Genomic DNA, 17,425 nt, shown 5'->3' with positions numbered 1-17,425 from the left:
AACCAGGCTTACTTAAAGGTAAAGAAACTTGGTATGATATTAAATTTTCAAAATAAAAATAACTCGCAAATACCATGGGGCTCCAAAGCCCTGCCAGCAAACTTGAAATAGGGAGGTGGGGTGACAAAAATAATCCCACTTCTGACACCAATTTCTGTAACGCCCTTGTACCCCGGCCGAGCGGTAGCGTGGGAAATCAGGCAGCTGGAGGCCACCTGATGTCAGGGCAGGGGAAGGGGGGAGGCGAAGACTTATGCTAGCAGGGCTTGAACCAATACACAAAAAAGAGAGAAGAATATAGTTAAAGAGAACTGGGTCTCAAATCAACAATTTAATAGCTTAATTAACTTTAAACATACACTTAACAAAAATAAGGCAGTGACTTTCTGCCGTACACAAATATAAAAGCAAACAACGTTCCGGGCAGAGATTCAGTTTAAATAAATAACAAATACACTACATACCAGGGCGTGGGCAGCACGGCTCTTAAGAATCACGAGAGTGAATACCTGACACGTGGCGCCAACGGCAGACTAAACAAATACTGCCTAATGTGGTCCCGCCCCGATTAACTTCTGCAATACCTCCGGGGAGAGCCCTAATTTGACCCTACCTCCAGAGTCTATAACATGCAAAGAAGCCAACCAGGACGGGAAATTATTAGTTGTACAATACAAAAGGAATCGCGCCCGGTAGTCAGCCCTCACTCCCGGACCCGCTCTCTAAAATAAATGAACCTTGCCTTTAAAATAATACTATACTCTAATTGCCATGCTGCTCACCGCTGGTCTCCAGTTCTCTGCCCGAACTTCAACGAAATAAATTAAGTGTCCACAAAACAAAATACATAAGAAAAACAACGTCTTAATTAAACAAGGTAAAGAGAGCAAGTGAAAGTACAATAGATAAACGGTAAACAGAACAACTCGCGTAATAAAAGAGCGAATGCCTGGAATGCTGGTGATGGCAGACGACGGGGAGAGCGAAAGAGACCTGCATAATAAAACAAAAGTAAATGGAATGGTGAATGAATGGACAACAAATCGCAGGGTAAATTATTCAAACAAAACGGGAAAACATATTCTTAGTAGCCCTGGGCGCATTCTAAATACGGGGTACACGCATCCCGAACAACCCAGGGCGTAACAATAGTACAGTATTCAAATGGTAGCCTTTACTGTAGAGTTGTTAACTCTATTGTTCACTCTGATAGTTGAGTATAATTAAGTTACATAATATATGCTGCAAGACACTTGGGGCGATATTTTATGAAGGAAGTACGTTCCTTTGTAGCTACTTGTTCTGTTTGCTATATGATCTAACTGTTAACAATGAATTATTTGACAACCTGTAGGCTTTATTTTCACACTCAAATGAGTACTTATTAATGATTACCCACATTGTTGATTATTATAGATGTGATTGAACACACAATATCACAACCTAATTAAAAGGCTTGTATTAGTATACATCTCTCTCCAGAGGCTCCAGTTCACTGTACTTTGATCAAGGGATGTCATTTTCTTATCATGTTTTCAGTTTTAGTACTTTTATCTTTTATGTTACTGTTTAATTATCATTCAATTATGGTGTGTATGTATGCTGTTGATACATAAAAAGGATTCCAGCTTCCACGGAGTGGTAAAATAAATGGCTGTCCTTTGAGTTTCTTATAAAGCAAAGATTTATATCAGAGCTGTAACATTATGTAAATGTGGTTTTCTGTTTCTTAATCGATCTTGGTGTCCAATTGCACTACACATCCAACAAATGCAGATACCCCCTCCAACCATACCAAAGATAAGAATGGGGTTACACGGCCCTTGTAATAATAATAATGAGCAGTTATTTTTACAAAGCTTAACCAAACACAAATGTGGGAGAAGCCCGCGCACAGGCGTATGGATCACAACTTACACTACGGGTGGCTTCCAATTCAACATTTTATATAAAATTTAGAAACTCATTTCAGATGGGAAAACTGTAGACTGCTCTTGGATGATAAACCCACCTTACATAGAACCTCCTGATTGCCAAACCTCATTGCTTCAAATGCCATTGCCTGTATCCACTCGATCACAGCACCAGTGGTTCATCCTAGATGAAACCTAGCTGGCAGAGGGAGGGGGGGGGGGCACCTAAGATACAGTTACAGCAACTGAAGTAGATATAACTTTTGATTCTATTAAAATTTAGCAAACCTCTCCTTTACCCAACCTCTACTTCAAGACATGCATAAGGAACAGATGCTCTAGAACTCTGCACAAAAAGGTAAGACTGTACTTTAAGAACAAAACCTCTACATGGATCAGAGAAACAGTGAATTTCATTTAATACCTTCATTTATATTGGGGAATGGGTTAAAAATTCAGACAGTTTATCTAAAAAATCTCAAATGTGACATTTTATCACAAAATTCAAGCAGTTTTTGCCAAAATTTGTTGTATCTGAGAATGTTCATGCAGCTAGCTAAACAATTTTAGGTTGACATTTTTATGTCAAGATTCGCCCCAAGAGTCCGGCCCCCTCAAAAAGTGTAAATTATTATCTTTAGAATGTCTGTCCCATGGATACGCCAGACCTACACCCTCGCCCCCCCCCCCCGGGTTGATCATGACAGTACGCCTACTGTCCCGCCTAGGCCTAATGCCAGACCAACCCATTCGAGTAATGATATATTGGTCATTAAAACAACTTTTGTGACGAGATTCGCAGCGAACTCAATAAATTATCTTGACCATGCAACATGTTTAATGACCTTAGGCCTATGTTATGAGAACATTTGAATTGTTTCGTTGTAAATGTAATGATTTCAAATGGATATGCATCTAGCATGTCATTGCTAGTTTATTTTTTTTCAATTAATACGTTGATATATTATGCGGTGTTTGTCCCACATGGCTTGCCATAGACGCACACGGTCGTGGTCAAAGGTTAAGCAACGGAGCGCGAATTATGATCTGTATATAAAGCTCACGAAAGGTTACACGAGCAGTACGTGCAGTTCGCTTCCTGGCAGCCGTTGGCTAACAATTCATACGTAATTGTAATTTGTAGCCTATTCTGTATGGGGGGGGGGGGGGGTAACTGCCAAAGAATGTGAATGGCAGATATATTCGCCAGCTCGAAGGTTGTGTATTAGTTTTATGGAGCAAGTTAGTACTTCACATTGTTTGAGTCAGCGAGCGTGAGAAATTACGCTAGCCTATCATATAATAGTATAGCTTAGGCCTAACGATAGGCTAGCTCACGTAGGCACTGGCGTCTATACTAGTTGGAATGCTAATCTAGGCCTAATATGATTATTCACTAGACAATTAACGTAAGTAAAGTAGGTCACTTTATATCTTCCGACAAAATACTAGACCTAGCTGGTTGGGCCTAATTACTTTCTGGTTAAGGCTAGTACAGTTAGGCTAGGCCTAACTTAATTAGCCTAGGCCTAAATGTCTTTAAATTCCTACCAGAGTAGCCTACCATAGCCTAGGCTATGCCATCTAGCACTTAACAATAACAGTAACACATCCACAAGAAACTAACTCGCAGCCGGACAAATTAGCTTAGGATGAAAGCTCTCTTTCCTTTTTTTTTTTCCATCATGACAGGCAAGTCCGTTGGTTTCTTCTCCAACTTCCAAGAATAAAAACAATAGTTTCCTCCCTGAAATTATTTTTAGGGGTTGAAACCAATGTTTTTCAGGGGAGGAAAGAAATACGGCTTGGCTGTGGAAAGAATTAATTTAGGTAGTGAAGCAACTGCATGTAGTAAATGTGTCTTGTGATTTAGGAGAGTTTGGTGAAAGAAAGGAACATATTTCAAGAGACACTTGTACCTGTAGTAATTGAAGAAACTGGTAAATAGGAAAACAAGGAGAGGAACCAAGGAGGGCATACCTATAGGCTAAATTTTCTATGTTATTTCATTCCCACAATGAATGCCATTACAAGCAAACGACCCATTACCACTATGAATTCCACGCATGTATATTACCCCATGTTCGCATACAATCCTATGCAAACAATCCGGCCTATTCACAAACACTTTTTTATCTTCCAATCACTGAACAGTTACACAAGGAAGATACCTAGTCACATTTTCTATTTTCATACTATCACAACTTTCTTAAGCTTACTCTACAAGAATATGCAGTCAGAGCCTACAGAACAACAGTCTCCTCCCTTGAAAATAGTATGTTAGTTTCCTTAACCGTGTTATTTTTCACCCTTAACTTTACCTTTCTCCCTTTAAATCTTTTCTTACAGTTATTCCACTTACAACATCTATTCTTTCCACATAGCCTAGCCAATATGCCTCCCATGAAAAACCTTAGTTAACTCCCCTGAAAATGTTAATGTAAGTTGTTCAACTTTTAAGTGGGAGGAAAATAACGTTGTTAGGGGAGGGAACAGATGGCCCCAGGCTAGGCCTACCACCAAATGAAAATGGGAAACCTAGGCTAGCCTACCAAAGCGAAGGCTAGATAGAGATGAGGACTAACTAGCCTATCCTAGGCTTCTTATACAAGCAACAGTACTTTGTAAAATGAAATTCTCAAGCAATTAGGCCTAGCTCTGTGGTCTAATTGATGTTAGTGATGGTTCAAGTATGGAGAAAACTCTCCATGAAAGCTGATGTTACCTAGCGTAGGCAACTAAATTGATATACATGTATTAATTTGATCAACTAGCATAATTTTGACCTGAAGCTAGGCTTAACAGTATTGGTCCAACTCTTGGCATATCTTTATCAGATCATAGCCTTCTTTGATGCCTAAGGCATGATTTTATGGTCTGCAGAACTGTTTCACTGAAACTTTGATTATTATTAAACCGAATTCAAACTTTGCTAAGTCGACCTCTCATTGTTGAGTAATTGTCTTTGAGTTGGTTTTCAATTTGAAAACATTGATTGAAAGCTGTGAGGAACACAACTCATGGTAAACACATATTAAGAGTATTGAGAGATAAGTACAATATATAGTATCTCTGTCCTTGTTGATATAGAATATTATTACACAGGTGCTAGAAGTCATGGAAGCACATGATGGTTTACCATGAATATACTAATATGTTGTTGGTACTTGTGTGTTGGCTGAAAAGCCAGTTTTCATCTTTGCTAAGTGTACTTGTTGTAGCTTAAGTGTCGGTCCTTATTTCACTTGTCAAGTTTCTCGTTTCAAGAATGATGTTTATTTCAGACATTTTTCAATTTTCCAGTTCCTCATGAATGTGCTTGCTAAGTTTGTTTAAACTAGTACATGCTCTCCAAATTGTTTGACTGATGAAATGTTCTCAAATTGTGTTGAATTCATTCCTTTCAATCAGCTTGACCATTATAGTGAACAATATACATCAAAGGAAGTTTTGGCATTTTACGAAGTACTCCATAGGTTTGATAGCAATGTCTAGTAAGGTTCATTAAAGAGTCATATTGCAAGTATTAAAAATAAACAGGCACTTAGTAACAAATAGAGGTACAGTTTATTCATGTTTGTAAACATTCATCAAAAAGGTATCTGCATATGCAAACAGAAAGATGATCTTATGTAAAACTACTTTAAAAAAAATACTTAAATTTATGTCACACCAAAGGTATATATATACTGTACATATTGCTTTGATATTTGTCTTTACAGCATTGCATTGGCCACACTGATTCACAAGGAGACTCCATGAACTGTGACTGTAACATCCTGCTGGAGGTCTGAGACATTGAAGATTCTGTAATGCTTCCGTTTGGGTATGCAGTTTACTATAGTAACACAGAAATATTTAAGCTCTGGTATTTGTTTCGTTTATTTCTGCCATTAAACCACAATCATATACATTTGTTTATATATTGTTATATCAATGAGGCAGCAGTCAGGGTTGTTTAGGTAGTCAGGGGGAGGGAAGGGAGGGAGTGTATAAAAATGAGTCTAGTTGCAATGTCTATCTGCTTTCCAATATATGAAATCTTCTTATCTTTTACAATACTGTCTCAGGTGAAAGAAGAAGATGAAGAAAATTGAAGGAAAATTGTGAGTCTTGGATGTCTGTAATGAAGCTGGATCAGGTTTAGAACAAGTGGTTAAAAGATCATAAACTCCACCAAATATGAGAAGATCCTTCAAGCCTGTCCTCTACAGAGAGATCTGGAAGTGTTATCTGGAGGTGATTTAATAGAAATTGGAGAAAAAGTAAGATTCAAGGAAAACATCAGTGTGAGCCAGTATCATGAACATCAGTCTTGTCCTCTCAACAGTTGATTGTTGTCAAGATCATTTCTAAATGTAAGAGACACGGTGCCTTAGCCTGTTGGAACCAGTCGGTATTTGGTGTGGTCTGTTTTTGTGCTAAATGTACGAGACACGGTGCCTTAGCCTATTGAAAATAGTCGGTAATTGGTGTGGTGTGTTTTTGTGCTAATTGAATGAGACACGGTGCCTTAGGCTGTTGGAATTATTTGGTGTGGTCAGTTTTTGTGCTAAAGGTACGAGACACGGTGCCTTAGCCTGTTGGAACCAGTGGGTATTTGGTGTGTTCTTGTTTTTGTGCTAAATGTATGAGACATGGTGCCTTAGCCTGTTGGAACCAGTTGGTATTTGATGTTGTTTTTTGTGTGCTAAACTACTATTCTTACAGAAAGGCTGAACAAGTTCCATGATATAGTTTGAACAGAGTGACACATTCCACTCATTCCAAGCAACCATGACAACATCAAAATGAACCTAATTGGTTTCTTAGTTTATTGGCATGAGATGTAGTCTGTTTTTGTGCTAAATTATTGAGACATGGTGCCTTAGTTTATTGGTATTAGTTTTTAATTAGAAATGTAGGAGACATTTTTGTGCTAAATGTATAAGACCTCAGCCTTAGCCTATTGGAACCAGTCAGTAATTGGTGTGGTGTGTTTGTATTAAATTGATAAGTTCTGCCTTAGTTTATTGATATGAGTTGCTAATTAGTGTGGTCTGTTTTGTGCTAAATTAATGAAACCTGTTGCCTTAGTTTGTTGGAATGAATTTGTAATAAGTATTTTTGTTGTCTAAAATTAATAAGACATTGTACCTAGTTTGATGGAACGAGTTGGTATTTAGTGAGGTCTTTTTTGAGAGTTGTTCAAACCAGTGTCCAATAACTTTGATCTGACCATAAAATTTCATTTCTTTCACAAATTGCCCCTCTAGAAGAGTATACATGTTTTGTCTCACGGCTGACAGTTTGGTTGTTAACAGGGTTTGACTTTTTTACTTTTGCTGTTACTTTGAAGAAAAATGACTAATTTGTTTTGTATTCCTCTCCTTTCATCAGAGATCTCTGGCCTATGTTGCTCAACAAGCTTGGATCCAAAATGATACCGTGAGAGGAAACGTTCTGTTTGGTAAAGATCTCAACTCCACCAAATACGAGAAGATCCTTCAAGCTTGTCCTCTACAGAGAGATCTGGAAGTGCTATCTGGAGGTGATTTAACAGAAATTGGAGAAAAATTAAGTTTCAAGGGAAACATCATTGTAAGCCAGTATCATGAACATCAGTCTTGTCCTCTCAACAGTTGCTTGTAAAGATCAGTGCTAAATGTTCGAGACATGGTGCCTTAGCCTGTTGGAACCAGTCGGTACTTTGGTGTGGTCTGTTTCGTGATAAATTAAAGAGACATTGTGCCTTAGTTTGGTGGAATGAGTAGCTAATTAGTGTGGTCTATTTGTGCTAAATTGAAGAGGAGTACTGTGATAATTTGTTGGTAGTTAGTGTGGTGTGTTTGTATTAAATTTATAAGTTTTGCCTTAGTTTATTGATATGATTTGCTAACTAGTGTGGTCTGTTTTGTGCTAAATTAATGAGACCCGGTGCCTTAGTTTGTTGGAATCATTTTGTAATTAGTAATTTGGTTGTCTTAAATTGATGATTGTTGCCTTAGATTGTTGGAAAGAGTTGCCAATTAGTGTGGTCTGGGTTGTGGTAAATTAAAAAGACAGTTGATTGTTGTCAAGATCAGAAAACTCAAAGATGACTCAAGAAAACTCATTTGAAGGAAAAACACCAGCTAAGCTGGAAAGCTGCAATATACAGTCAAGGTTAGTCATAAGAAAGAAAGGTTCATAAAAATACATATTTAATTATGTTTCCACCAGTAAAGTTTCAATCACAGTCTAAACTTTGTTGGAATTAGTTGCTAATTAGTTTTTTATGTTTTGTGCTAAATGTACGAGACTTACTTTGAAGAAAACTGGCTATTTCTTGTGCATTCCTCTCCTTTCCTTAGGGTTCTGTGGACTATATTGATCAACAGTTAGCTTTTTGACATAGCGCCACCCCATCATCCTTCACTCTATGACTTACCCGCCATTTACAAAACGTACGCCTCCTTGGATACCAACACAACGCCGCAGAATACACTTTCGATTCATAGTGTGTCTCTTCAAAAGGAGTTCCTATTCTTTCCGTCCGCCGTCTTAGGCTGGAGACTAATTCTTTCTAGTAAGTAAAGTTTATGATCAATTTCATTGTATAAAAGCCATTTAAAACCCGTAGGGAGGGGCTGTTTTGCCAATATGACAACCCCTTACCCACCTATAACCGCCCCCTTAGTCGAAAACCTAAACCTCTCTGATTTTGACATAGACATTAATGACTGGATCCCTGTACAAAAATAGCAGAAAAAGACAACGTCCAATATACGTTGAAATAAACCCATCTCCAAACTCCAAACCAACCACCAAAAAGTCCGCTCAAACAATCATTGTATCAGGAATCTTACCAGAACTATCAAAAAACCCAATAAACACTTGCTAAACTAATCAATGAAGAAAAACCAAATGCCATGATCTCAAATATAAACCGTCTTCGTAGTAACGACATCCTAATCACCCCCATGACCCTAAAACTGCAAATATCCTCCTGAAACCATGGAATCAAAAGACTTAACTAGGCAACCCCAAACCAAGAATCCCAAAAAAAGTATGACAAAGAAACTTCTCCGTAGTAGCCTGTGGCATAAACCCTGAAATTCAAATCAAAGATATTGAACAAGAACTCAAAGACCAAGAATACACCCCAGTACAAGCTAAAAGACTCATTAGTCATGCCACAATCAATACAGCTTGGAAAGTAAAAATGACGTTTGAAGAACAAGAGCCTCAACAATCCCTAATCAAACAAGGTTTCTACTTAGGATACTCTAAACACAAAACAGAAGAATACCACGAACCCCCCCAAATCACTCAATGTTTCAAATGTCAACTCTTTGGACACACCCCCCATACTTGCAAAAATCAAACCAGATGTCTCAGATGTGGCAAAAACCACAGAGTTAAAGACTGTCCCAAACCAAAAGAAAACCCAAAATGTGCCAATTGCTCAGGGACTCATGTCGCCCTTTACAAAGGATGCCCAAAATTTAAAGAAGCTAAAACTGAAGCTAATAACAAACAACAAGAACAAAGAACCTACGCGAATGTAACCAATTTTACCCCTAAAATTGAAATAACGAATAAAATCGTCACTGAAAAAAAACTTAATATCCCAACCTTTGTAATTGAATTAGTACAATACACCTTCCAAACAGCCAACATTAATATTAAATCTGACGACCTTGCCAGTTACGCCACCGTGTTAGCACTAAAACACCTAAACTTAAATATCCCAGAAACTGTAATTATGGAACGTCTCCACCATCCTTCAATATTTAACCCTCCTCAATCACCTACATGACAAGCACACTCCCTCCTTCGGTCAAGTTCCTCCACCTAAATATCAACAGTATCCTTCCAAAATTAAGCCTCCTACTTAGTATATTCGCCAACCACTCCCCGGATATCATTTCTTTAAACTAAACTAAATACAAATTCCCACCTTAGCATCCCTGGTTACCAAACTTTCAGACACGATATCTCTCGATATATGGTTTGAGTACTTATTGCTGAAAAAAACAACCTCAAAGCCACCCTCCTCCCAAACAAACCCAAACAATTGAAATTGTACTCGAAAGAGACAATAAACCTCTCCACATTATTAGCTATTATAGTCCCCAAATGAGCCCATATCCACAATCAAAAACAGTTCTAATAAAAATACAATACTACTAGGAGATTTAAATGCCCACCACATCATTTTTGGTAGCACCAAAATATCTGAAAAAAGGCATATCCCTCTTAGAAATATGTGATAAACACAACTTAACAATAATTAACCAAAATACCAAAACTAGGATAAACCCAATAAACAATAATACTGAACTACTTGACTACGCCATAACCTCAAACCACCTTGCAACTAAAACTCATTCGATTCAAATCCTAGAAGATGACCTAATCAGTGACCATTTTCCACTCCTTTTTGAGCTAGACATAAACCTCAGTCGCATCCAAAATAACAAATTAACGTATAATTACAATAAAGCAGACTGGACATCATTTAAAAAGGGATCATAACAAACAACACTATTGCCAATTACCACAACAACAAGCTAAATTACATCGGCATATATTGTGACAGCATTGCCCAACATATCTTTAATACCTTCAAAAAACACTGCCCCTTAAAAACAAAACAGAAATCCAAAACTAAATAGGAATATTCTTACACCAAATAAATCAGACGTCGACTACATAGAACCTATATGATCTCCCCAGATCCAACTCTAAAAACCTAAATTAACCAACTTGAAAAACAAATAAATAGACAAATATCGGCAGTCGACCAAAACCGAGTCCAAAACAAATGCGATTCAATCATTAATGACAAAAACCCAAAACACTTTTGGAAAAATTAAAGAAATATCGAAAACCCATTACAACCCAAACACAGGTAATACAGACGAATGCCTTAGAGATAAAGTAGGTAACCTCATCACAAAAACTTAAGACCAAATAAAGCTTAGTGAATCATACTTGAAAACTATATTCAATATCTTAGATGGCCCTCCATACGATAACAGATTCCAACACAAAATAAACCGTACAATTATCTGTAATGCAACCAGCTTTATCCCCAACTTCTAAGGATGTCTCAACAAAAACATCCCTCTACTCAAAGAAATAGATATAAATGATTGGTATAGTGCCACTGAATATGCAAAAATGCCTCCTCCCCTGGTCTTGACAACATAAATGACCTAATGCTAAAAGATTCCCCTCCGTGGGCCTCCGATATTCATTAACTCTCATATTTTCCCATTATTTAACAAACTCCTTAGACTGGGTCATTTCCCAACCCTGTGGACATCCGCCAAAATGATTTTAATACCGAAACTAAGTAAAGACACACCAAAATTCAAAACTATCAACCAATTAGTCTCCTACCAGCCTTAGGTAAGATTTTCGAAAGAATTATAGATAACCGCACCAGAAACCACCTTGAGCAAATTAATCACTTTGCCCGTATCAATCAGGCTAATTCCGGGCACACAAATCTACAATAAACCAAACTTTCCACCTTTCCAAAGAAATTCGCATCGGCTTCATAAAAAAACATGATACCACTGCCCTCTTCCTTGATGCCAAAAAGGAGTTCGACAAAACTTGGCACAACGGCATAAGAATTTAACTACTTAACTTTAATCTCCCCTCCAATTACACCAGACTTCTTTCCTCTTTCCTTAGTGAGCGCAATGCCAAAATATGCTACAAAAACCAACAATCAAAACCTTTTCCACTTAGTGCAGGGACTCCACAGGGCGCTGTTTTCAGCCCCCTCCCCTGCACCCTATATGTTAATGATTTGAACATCCCCCCTCTATCTAAATACAGCTATAGTCAGTACACTGACGACATAGCCATTTGGAGCACCAGTAAAAATATCTATATGACGGAACTAAATATTAAAAGAGCAATTACACATCTCGAAAAGTGGTGCTCGATGTGGAGAACAAAAATATATCCCTCAATATCTAACCTAGCCAATTTCTCCATAATAAACTCAAAATACCATAACCATATTGCCAAAATGAATCTTTTCAACACCTCAATCACTGCTACTCCTAATGCAACCTTCCTTGGTACCACTTTCGATAGCAAATTATCGTTTAATCTACTTTGTAACAGAACTGCAGGACGCTGCTGGTTCCAACTTAAATCCATTCAAATCCTCTCACACAAATATAACTTCCCTCCGAAAACCATTATCCAAATCTATAAATCCAAAGTAAAAATGATTCTCAGTTACGGGAGCATCTCCCTGCTTACCATCTCTAATCCCAATAAACAAATTTTAAACAGAATCCACACCACAGCTTATCGACTCGCACTCAAAATCCCTACCTATATTGCTACTTTGTACGTTCTCCGTGCAGGAAACACAAAATCTACTTTCACCCGACTTGAAGAATTCAACACCAAGTTATACAAAAACAACCTCGAGAACGACCCTTTGATTGAAGACCTCCCCCTGAAATACAAAGTCGCAACAACTCACTACCCCAAAACCAAACCCTTTCTGTATTCACAATTGTTACTACTTAAAGTCTCATTCCATTAAAAAAATCCTTTCCTAAATGGTTCTAGGCCCAAGTATACTTATATATACAGATTATATTGTTACCAAACAATAGAAACCACAACCACTCCCTACCCAAACAATAGAAACCACTCCGTCTCCACAATTCTCAGTACTTAAAAAATTCCTCTCCTTTAGAAATCCCTCCCTAAGTGACTCTTTGACTCTGACCTCGGGTATGATTATGGCTATCCTGTCCAATATAAATATATAAGACTTCATTTACCAGCAATTCCCTGACTGAACATAGACAACCTTTCCAAGAAAAAAAAAAAAAAAAATGTCTATTCTATAAAAACAAACTTATTATCCCCCGTAGGACCTCTCGCCAGGTCGACCAGGGGTTAAACTCCTTTTGATTTGATATCAACAACAACAAAGACAAAACTTTTACTCGAATTAAAAAAAAAGGTAACTAATTTCATTTATTTCATTTCATTTATTGATTTTTGTTCTATTTTAACATAAGTATGACATATGACATAGAAGGAGATAAGAAACAAAACTTGTGAAAGGAAGTGTATTAAAAAACCCTATAGGGCTTGTCGGGTAGTGACACTCCCTAAAAACTCCCTAAACTCTAAACTCCCTAAAGACATCATGATTAGATTTTGGTTTCATTTAATCAATAGGTAGAGGAATTGGACACTCTTGCGCAAGATATCAACGACTTGAAGTACTCTGCTCAGGCGGCCTCCATTCTAGGTATGTACTTAATAATAATATAATAATAATAATAATCAATGTACTGTGTTTGGCAAGAAACTTTTTGCTGCTTTGGATGAAGATTAAGGATTCTTGTTTTTCAAAAGGCAAAATGCAAGATGGACTATATATGAAAGGATGAATACCAAAACTTTAAGAAAAGAAATTGGGTGGGGGGGAGGGGGAATCAGGCAGAGACCATCATGTTACTACCCTGTTAATTTTGTGTAGGACGCTGGTTAATTTAAAAGGAAGAAATCCTTTAGTACCCTTGAGTTTCTGAAAGGTTTCTTCTTTGGGATAACAGTGGAGAGACATATCGATGTTCTCTTTTGGGTCTGATCGTCAGGAAAATGCAGATTAAACTGCCGTGTCCATTTGGAACCTTGGAATTGAACCCTGCTACTGGAACAAATGTATTCCATCAGAGCATAGACAATGATTCAGAGAAATATGGCCTTTATATTAATAATCTGTTGTTTTCTTTCCCAAATTTTTCTCTTTGGTTAAACAATGAGTGAAAAGATTCATTCGGTTGGAAGCAGCACCGCCCCTTTTCACACCTTTTTTTTTTGGGGGGGGGGGGGAAGAGACCTATTAGCCCTTAGGGTCTGAAAATATTACAATAGGATTATTGTGGTGGACAGGACAGACAACAGTTATTTTTGCTTGTAGCTGAATGTATGATGTTCAGGGATCACAAGGAAGTATCAAAAGCCTGATCAAAACTGCCGTCTTTTGTGCTATCGAAATTTGTCAGAATAAAGAAATTGAAAGCCAAAATATAAAGAGTTTATCTGGCCTTGTAGGCTGCGATTGAACCAGTCTCTGTCATCTACAAATAATAGAAAGTGGGTATCCATTTCTGTTTGTGACAGCAATAACAAAAAATGACTGCAAATTAACAAGTTTTTGTAAACTTTCTCTATTCAGGGATTTGAATCCCAAATTCCACTCGAATATACCCCCCCCCCTACTTATGAACTGTCACGTAGCCCAAGGTGACAAACTTACTACAAAGATGAGAATAGGCCTTAGGTGGTTCCTAATTCAATGACATTTCTCACAGTTAATTGAATTGACTTCCCCCACCCTCCGGATTATCCTCACCCATAGAAAATACCCTCCACCCAAGAATACATAAAAAAAAAACCATGGCTTACCAATAACCTCTCTGCGTTCATTTTTCAGATTCCAATGAACCTTTCATCAGCAAAGGAATGGCGCAACTCGGTCTGAAGGACAATCGACCGCTGGCGGAATGGCTTGACCGGTACAACGCCAACCAGCCGGACCTGGCCGCCAAGCCCAACTTCACCACATTTCCACTGGACTTTAAGCCGTCACCGTGCAAACCGCTCTTCTTTGACATAGCTCTGAACCATATAGAGTTACCCTCCTTGGATGAGAAACTGGAACAGAATAAATCGTCCCCGCAGGGGGGTCTGGGTGGGTTCCTGCGTGGATGGTGGAGCGGGGGTGAAAAGTAACTCTCGATTTGCCACGATGTCGGAAAAAGGATTTCGGAAAAAGGTCTTTTGTATACATAAGCCGGTAGTATTTGGGAGGGCTCTCACTCTTCTCCTGCATGTGCTATAATCATCTTTTATTTAAGTTTTATTTGATTTTATTTGTTTTTTAGTATAGAAAACTACACCTTGTTGCAATGCAAACACCTCTGTGTTTGCATTGCAACAAAGGAAGGCCAAAAAGAATAACACTCACTTTTTTAACCTGGCTTGGCAAACAAAATTTGAAGAATATTCAAAATGGGATTTGGAATTTTATATATTTTGGATTTGGTGTTTGTGTGTTTATCTTGTTTATCTTGTTTAGAGAAAAAGAAGAAAAAAACAGCATCTTTATTTGATGGGGCTTTAAAGTTTTAAAAATGGGTTTCGGTTGTTGATTTCTTGGTCTACAAACATTGTGGTGCTTGACTGACTGACACTTTATGGGGGCATGATAAGGTGACTGAATTTAATATTGGCAGGAGTTATGGATGGTAGTTGGAAGGACCAGGGGTGGGGTGGGGGGTGGTGAGGCGAAGGATAGAGAAGGAGAAATGAAAGTGAAGAGGGAGAATCTTTGAATTGAATTTTCAGTTTGCAGTAGCACAGGTTTGCTGCATGATAAGGCTATATTTAAAGAAACTTTCAATAATGCACTCTTCGTGTATATAATTTGGGGTGTGGTAGTCGGAGCCGGGGGGGGGGGGGTGATTGAGACAGCAATGAAAGGGAGCAACCTTTCCACATATATGTTGTTTGTGCTATGGTAGTAATGTTTCCTTTTTCAAACTGGAGGGCAAAAAATGTAAAAATTGAGTTATCTAAAATTAATTCAAAATCAGGTTTAGTTAATAAATGAAAGTTAAAGACAATTTTATTGATGGTAGCAGGGGCGCCATGGTATTGTAAACTGAATCAGCAATCAGCCATGGAAGGCCAACTCCTTTTTGTTGGGAACTTGTCGTCAAGCAAACCTATGGATTCAAGCCCTATCTGGCTAAAGTAAGATGGGGTTATTATTTTTATCTAGGAGAAATCAATTCTTTTTCCCCTCATGTTGAAATGGTCTTCCAAATGTTTAAAAAAAAATGTCCAAAAAGAATGTACTGGTGTGAATTGGATAGCCACCTGGTGTGAAGTAAAAAGGCCATAGGCTTATCCCATATGTGCATGTGACTGCTTAGTATCATTAAATAACTGCCCTCCAGGCTGATATTATAAATAATAGAAACGTTATAGAAACTAACTGTCTGTTGTCACCCAACCATCTCAATAGTAGATGCAGGTATCACTAAGAATGTTTATGAAATATGTATTGCATGTTTTGATTAGTATTTGCATAATAATTTGATGAGGGATAACCTGTTTCTGGACAGGTAGTTGAAGGGTATTAACTGTGGTGGGAGGGATGAAGGTATATCCTGTCCATGAACTGATTTGTCATTAAAAAAAAGAAGTTATTTCAAAGTCTATTCTTTTTTTTTCCTTTTTTTCTTCCTTTTACATGAGTATTGTAAAAGGAAAAGCAAAGATTGAGTTTGAGCCAGGGACCTTGAGATGCAAAAGCAAAAGTCTTTACCACTAGACCATTAGGTGGGCCTCTGGTTTCTAAAGCTTTACAAATATTTAAAGATCCTGCTGTTTGGACTTGTTTAGAGAAAAAGTCTTTTTTTGTAAAAACATTTTCTCCACTACTCCCTCACCCCCGATTAGCTAGTCAGGGGGAGGGGTGGCGGCGAACTCACCTTGTCCGCGTTGAACCTTGTCAGGGGGAGGGGTGGCGGCGAACTCCACTTGTCCGCGCCTTTACCTTGTCAGGGGGAGGGGGCGGCGACCTCACCTTGTCTGCACCCTCACCCCCTCTCATCCTCCCCCTCTCACCTGTCACCCTCGGTACTCACCTTGTCCACCTGCCAGGAGGAGGGGGACCGCCCGCCTTCGGGATTCACCTTATCCACTTGTCAGAACTCCTTTTGCGAATACTCACCTGGGGCTTGAACCGATGCAATCCAAACCAATCGCTTACTGAACGATGGAATAACCAATTACACCATTTCGGTTCCCTCTGGAAAAACTTCGTTTCTTATATTTATACTTCCACTCCCTCCAAAGAACAGAAAAGTAAAAGGCTCTGTCTAGACATTAACCGCAGACATGATGCTCTGTCTGGGAATCGAACCGGAGACATGGAGTTTGTCTGTGTCTCTCCAGTCCAGAGCACTACCAACTGCGCCACTAGAACTGTTGAGAATTAATGCTCGTTTCTAATATTTAAACTTCAAAGTCCAGAATGGAAGAAGGAAAAGAAAATCAAATCAAACTGCTCTCTCTGGGAATCGAACCTGAGACATGGAGTTTGTGAGTCCAGAGCACTACCAACTGCGCCACTAGAACTGTTGAGAATTAATGCTCGTTTCTAATATTTAAACTTCTAAGTCCAGAATGGAAGAAGGAAAAGAGAAAAAATCAAAATGCTCTGTCTGGGAATCGAACCTGAGACACGGAGTTTGTGAGTCCAGAGCACTACCAACTGCGCCACTAGAACTGTTGAGAATTAATGCTCGTTTCTAATATTTAAACTTCAAAGTCCAGAATGGAAGAAGGAAAAGAGAAAAAAATCAAAATGCTCTGTCTGGGAATCGAACCTGAGACACGGAGTTTGTCAGTCCAGAGCACTACCAACTGCGCCACTAGAACTGCTGAGAATTAATGCTCGTTTCTAATATTTAAACTTC

At 38.4% G+C, this 17,425-nt stretch overlaps 2 protein-coding genes across 1 annotated transcript; one reads left to right on the top strand and one right to left on the bottom strand.

Moving 5' to 3' along the window:
• LOC139961011 (uncharacterized) overlaps positions 1-17,425 on the bottom strand; it is a 426,752-nt gene that overhangs the window by 177,303 nt on the left and 232,024 nt on the right.
• LOC139961264 (uncharacterized) lies at positions 946-15,663 on the top strand. The gene is made up of 5 exons (XM_071960348.1): positions 946-1,050; positions 6,077-6,178; positions 7,293-7,493; positions 13,107-13,179; positions 14,371-15,663. Exons 1-5 carry the CDS (start codon positions 946-948, stop codon positions 14,667-14,669), a joined length of 780 nt encoding a protein of 259 aa, XP_071816449.1. The 3' UTR covers positions 14,670-15,663.

This window comes from Apostichopus japonicus, chromosome 20 (assembly GCF_037975245.1).
Source record: "Apostichopus japonicus isolate 1M-3 chromosome 20, ASM3797524v1, whole genome shotgun sequence".
In the NCBI taxonomy this organism is placed as follows: Eukaryota; Metazoa; Echinodermata; class Holothuroidea; order Aspidochirotida; family Stichopodidae; genus Apostichopus; species Apostichopus japonicus.
This window is presented reverse-complemented; position numbering and strand designations above follow the sequence as displayed.

Coding starts and splice junctions, on each gene's coding strand:
- LOC139961264 (XM_071960348.1), top strand. CDS start 946: ATGCCTGGAATGCTGGTGATGGCAGACGACGGGGAGAGCGAAAGAGAC. Junction 7,494..13,106: donor GTTTCAAGGGAAACATCATT/GTAAGCCAGTAT, acceptor TTTAATCAATAG/GTAGAGGAATTGGACACTCT. Junction 13,180..14,370: donor TCAGGCGGCCTCCATTCTAG/GTATGTACTTAA, acceptor TTCATTTTTCAG/ATTCCAATGAACCTTTCATC.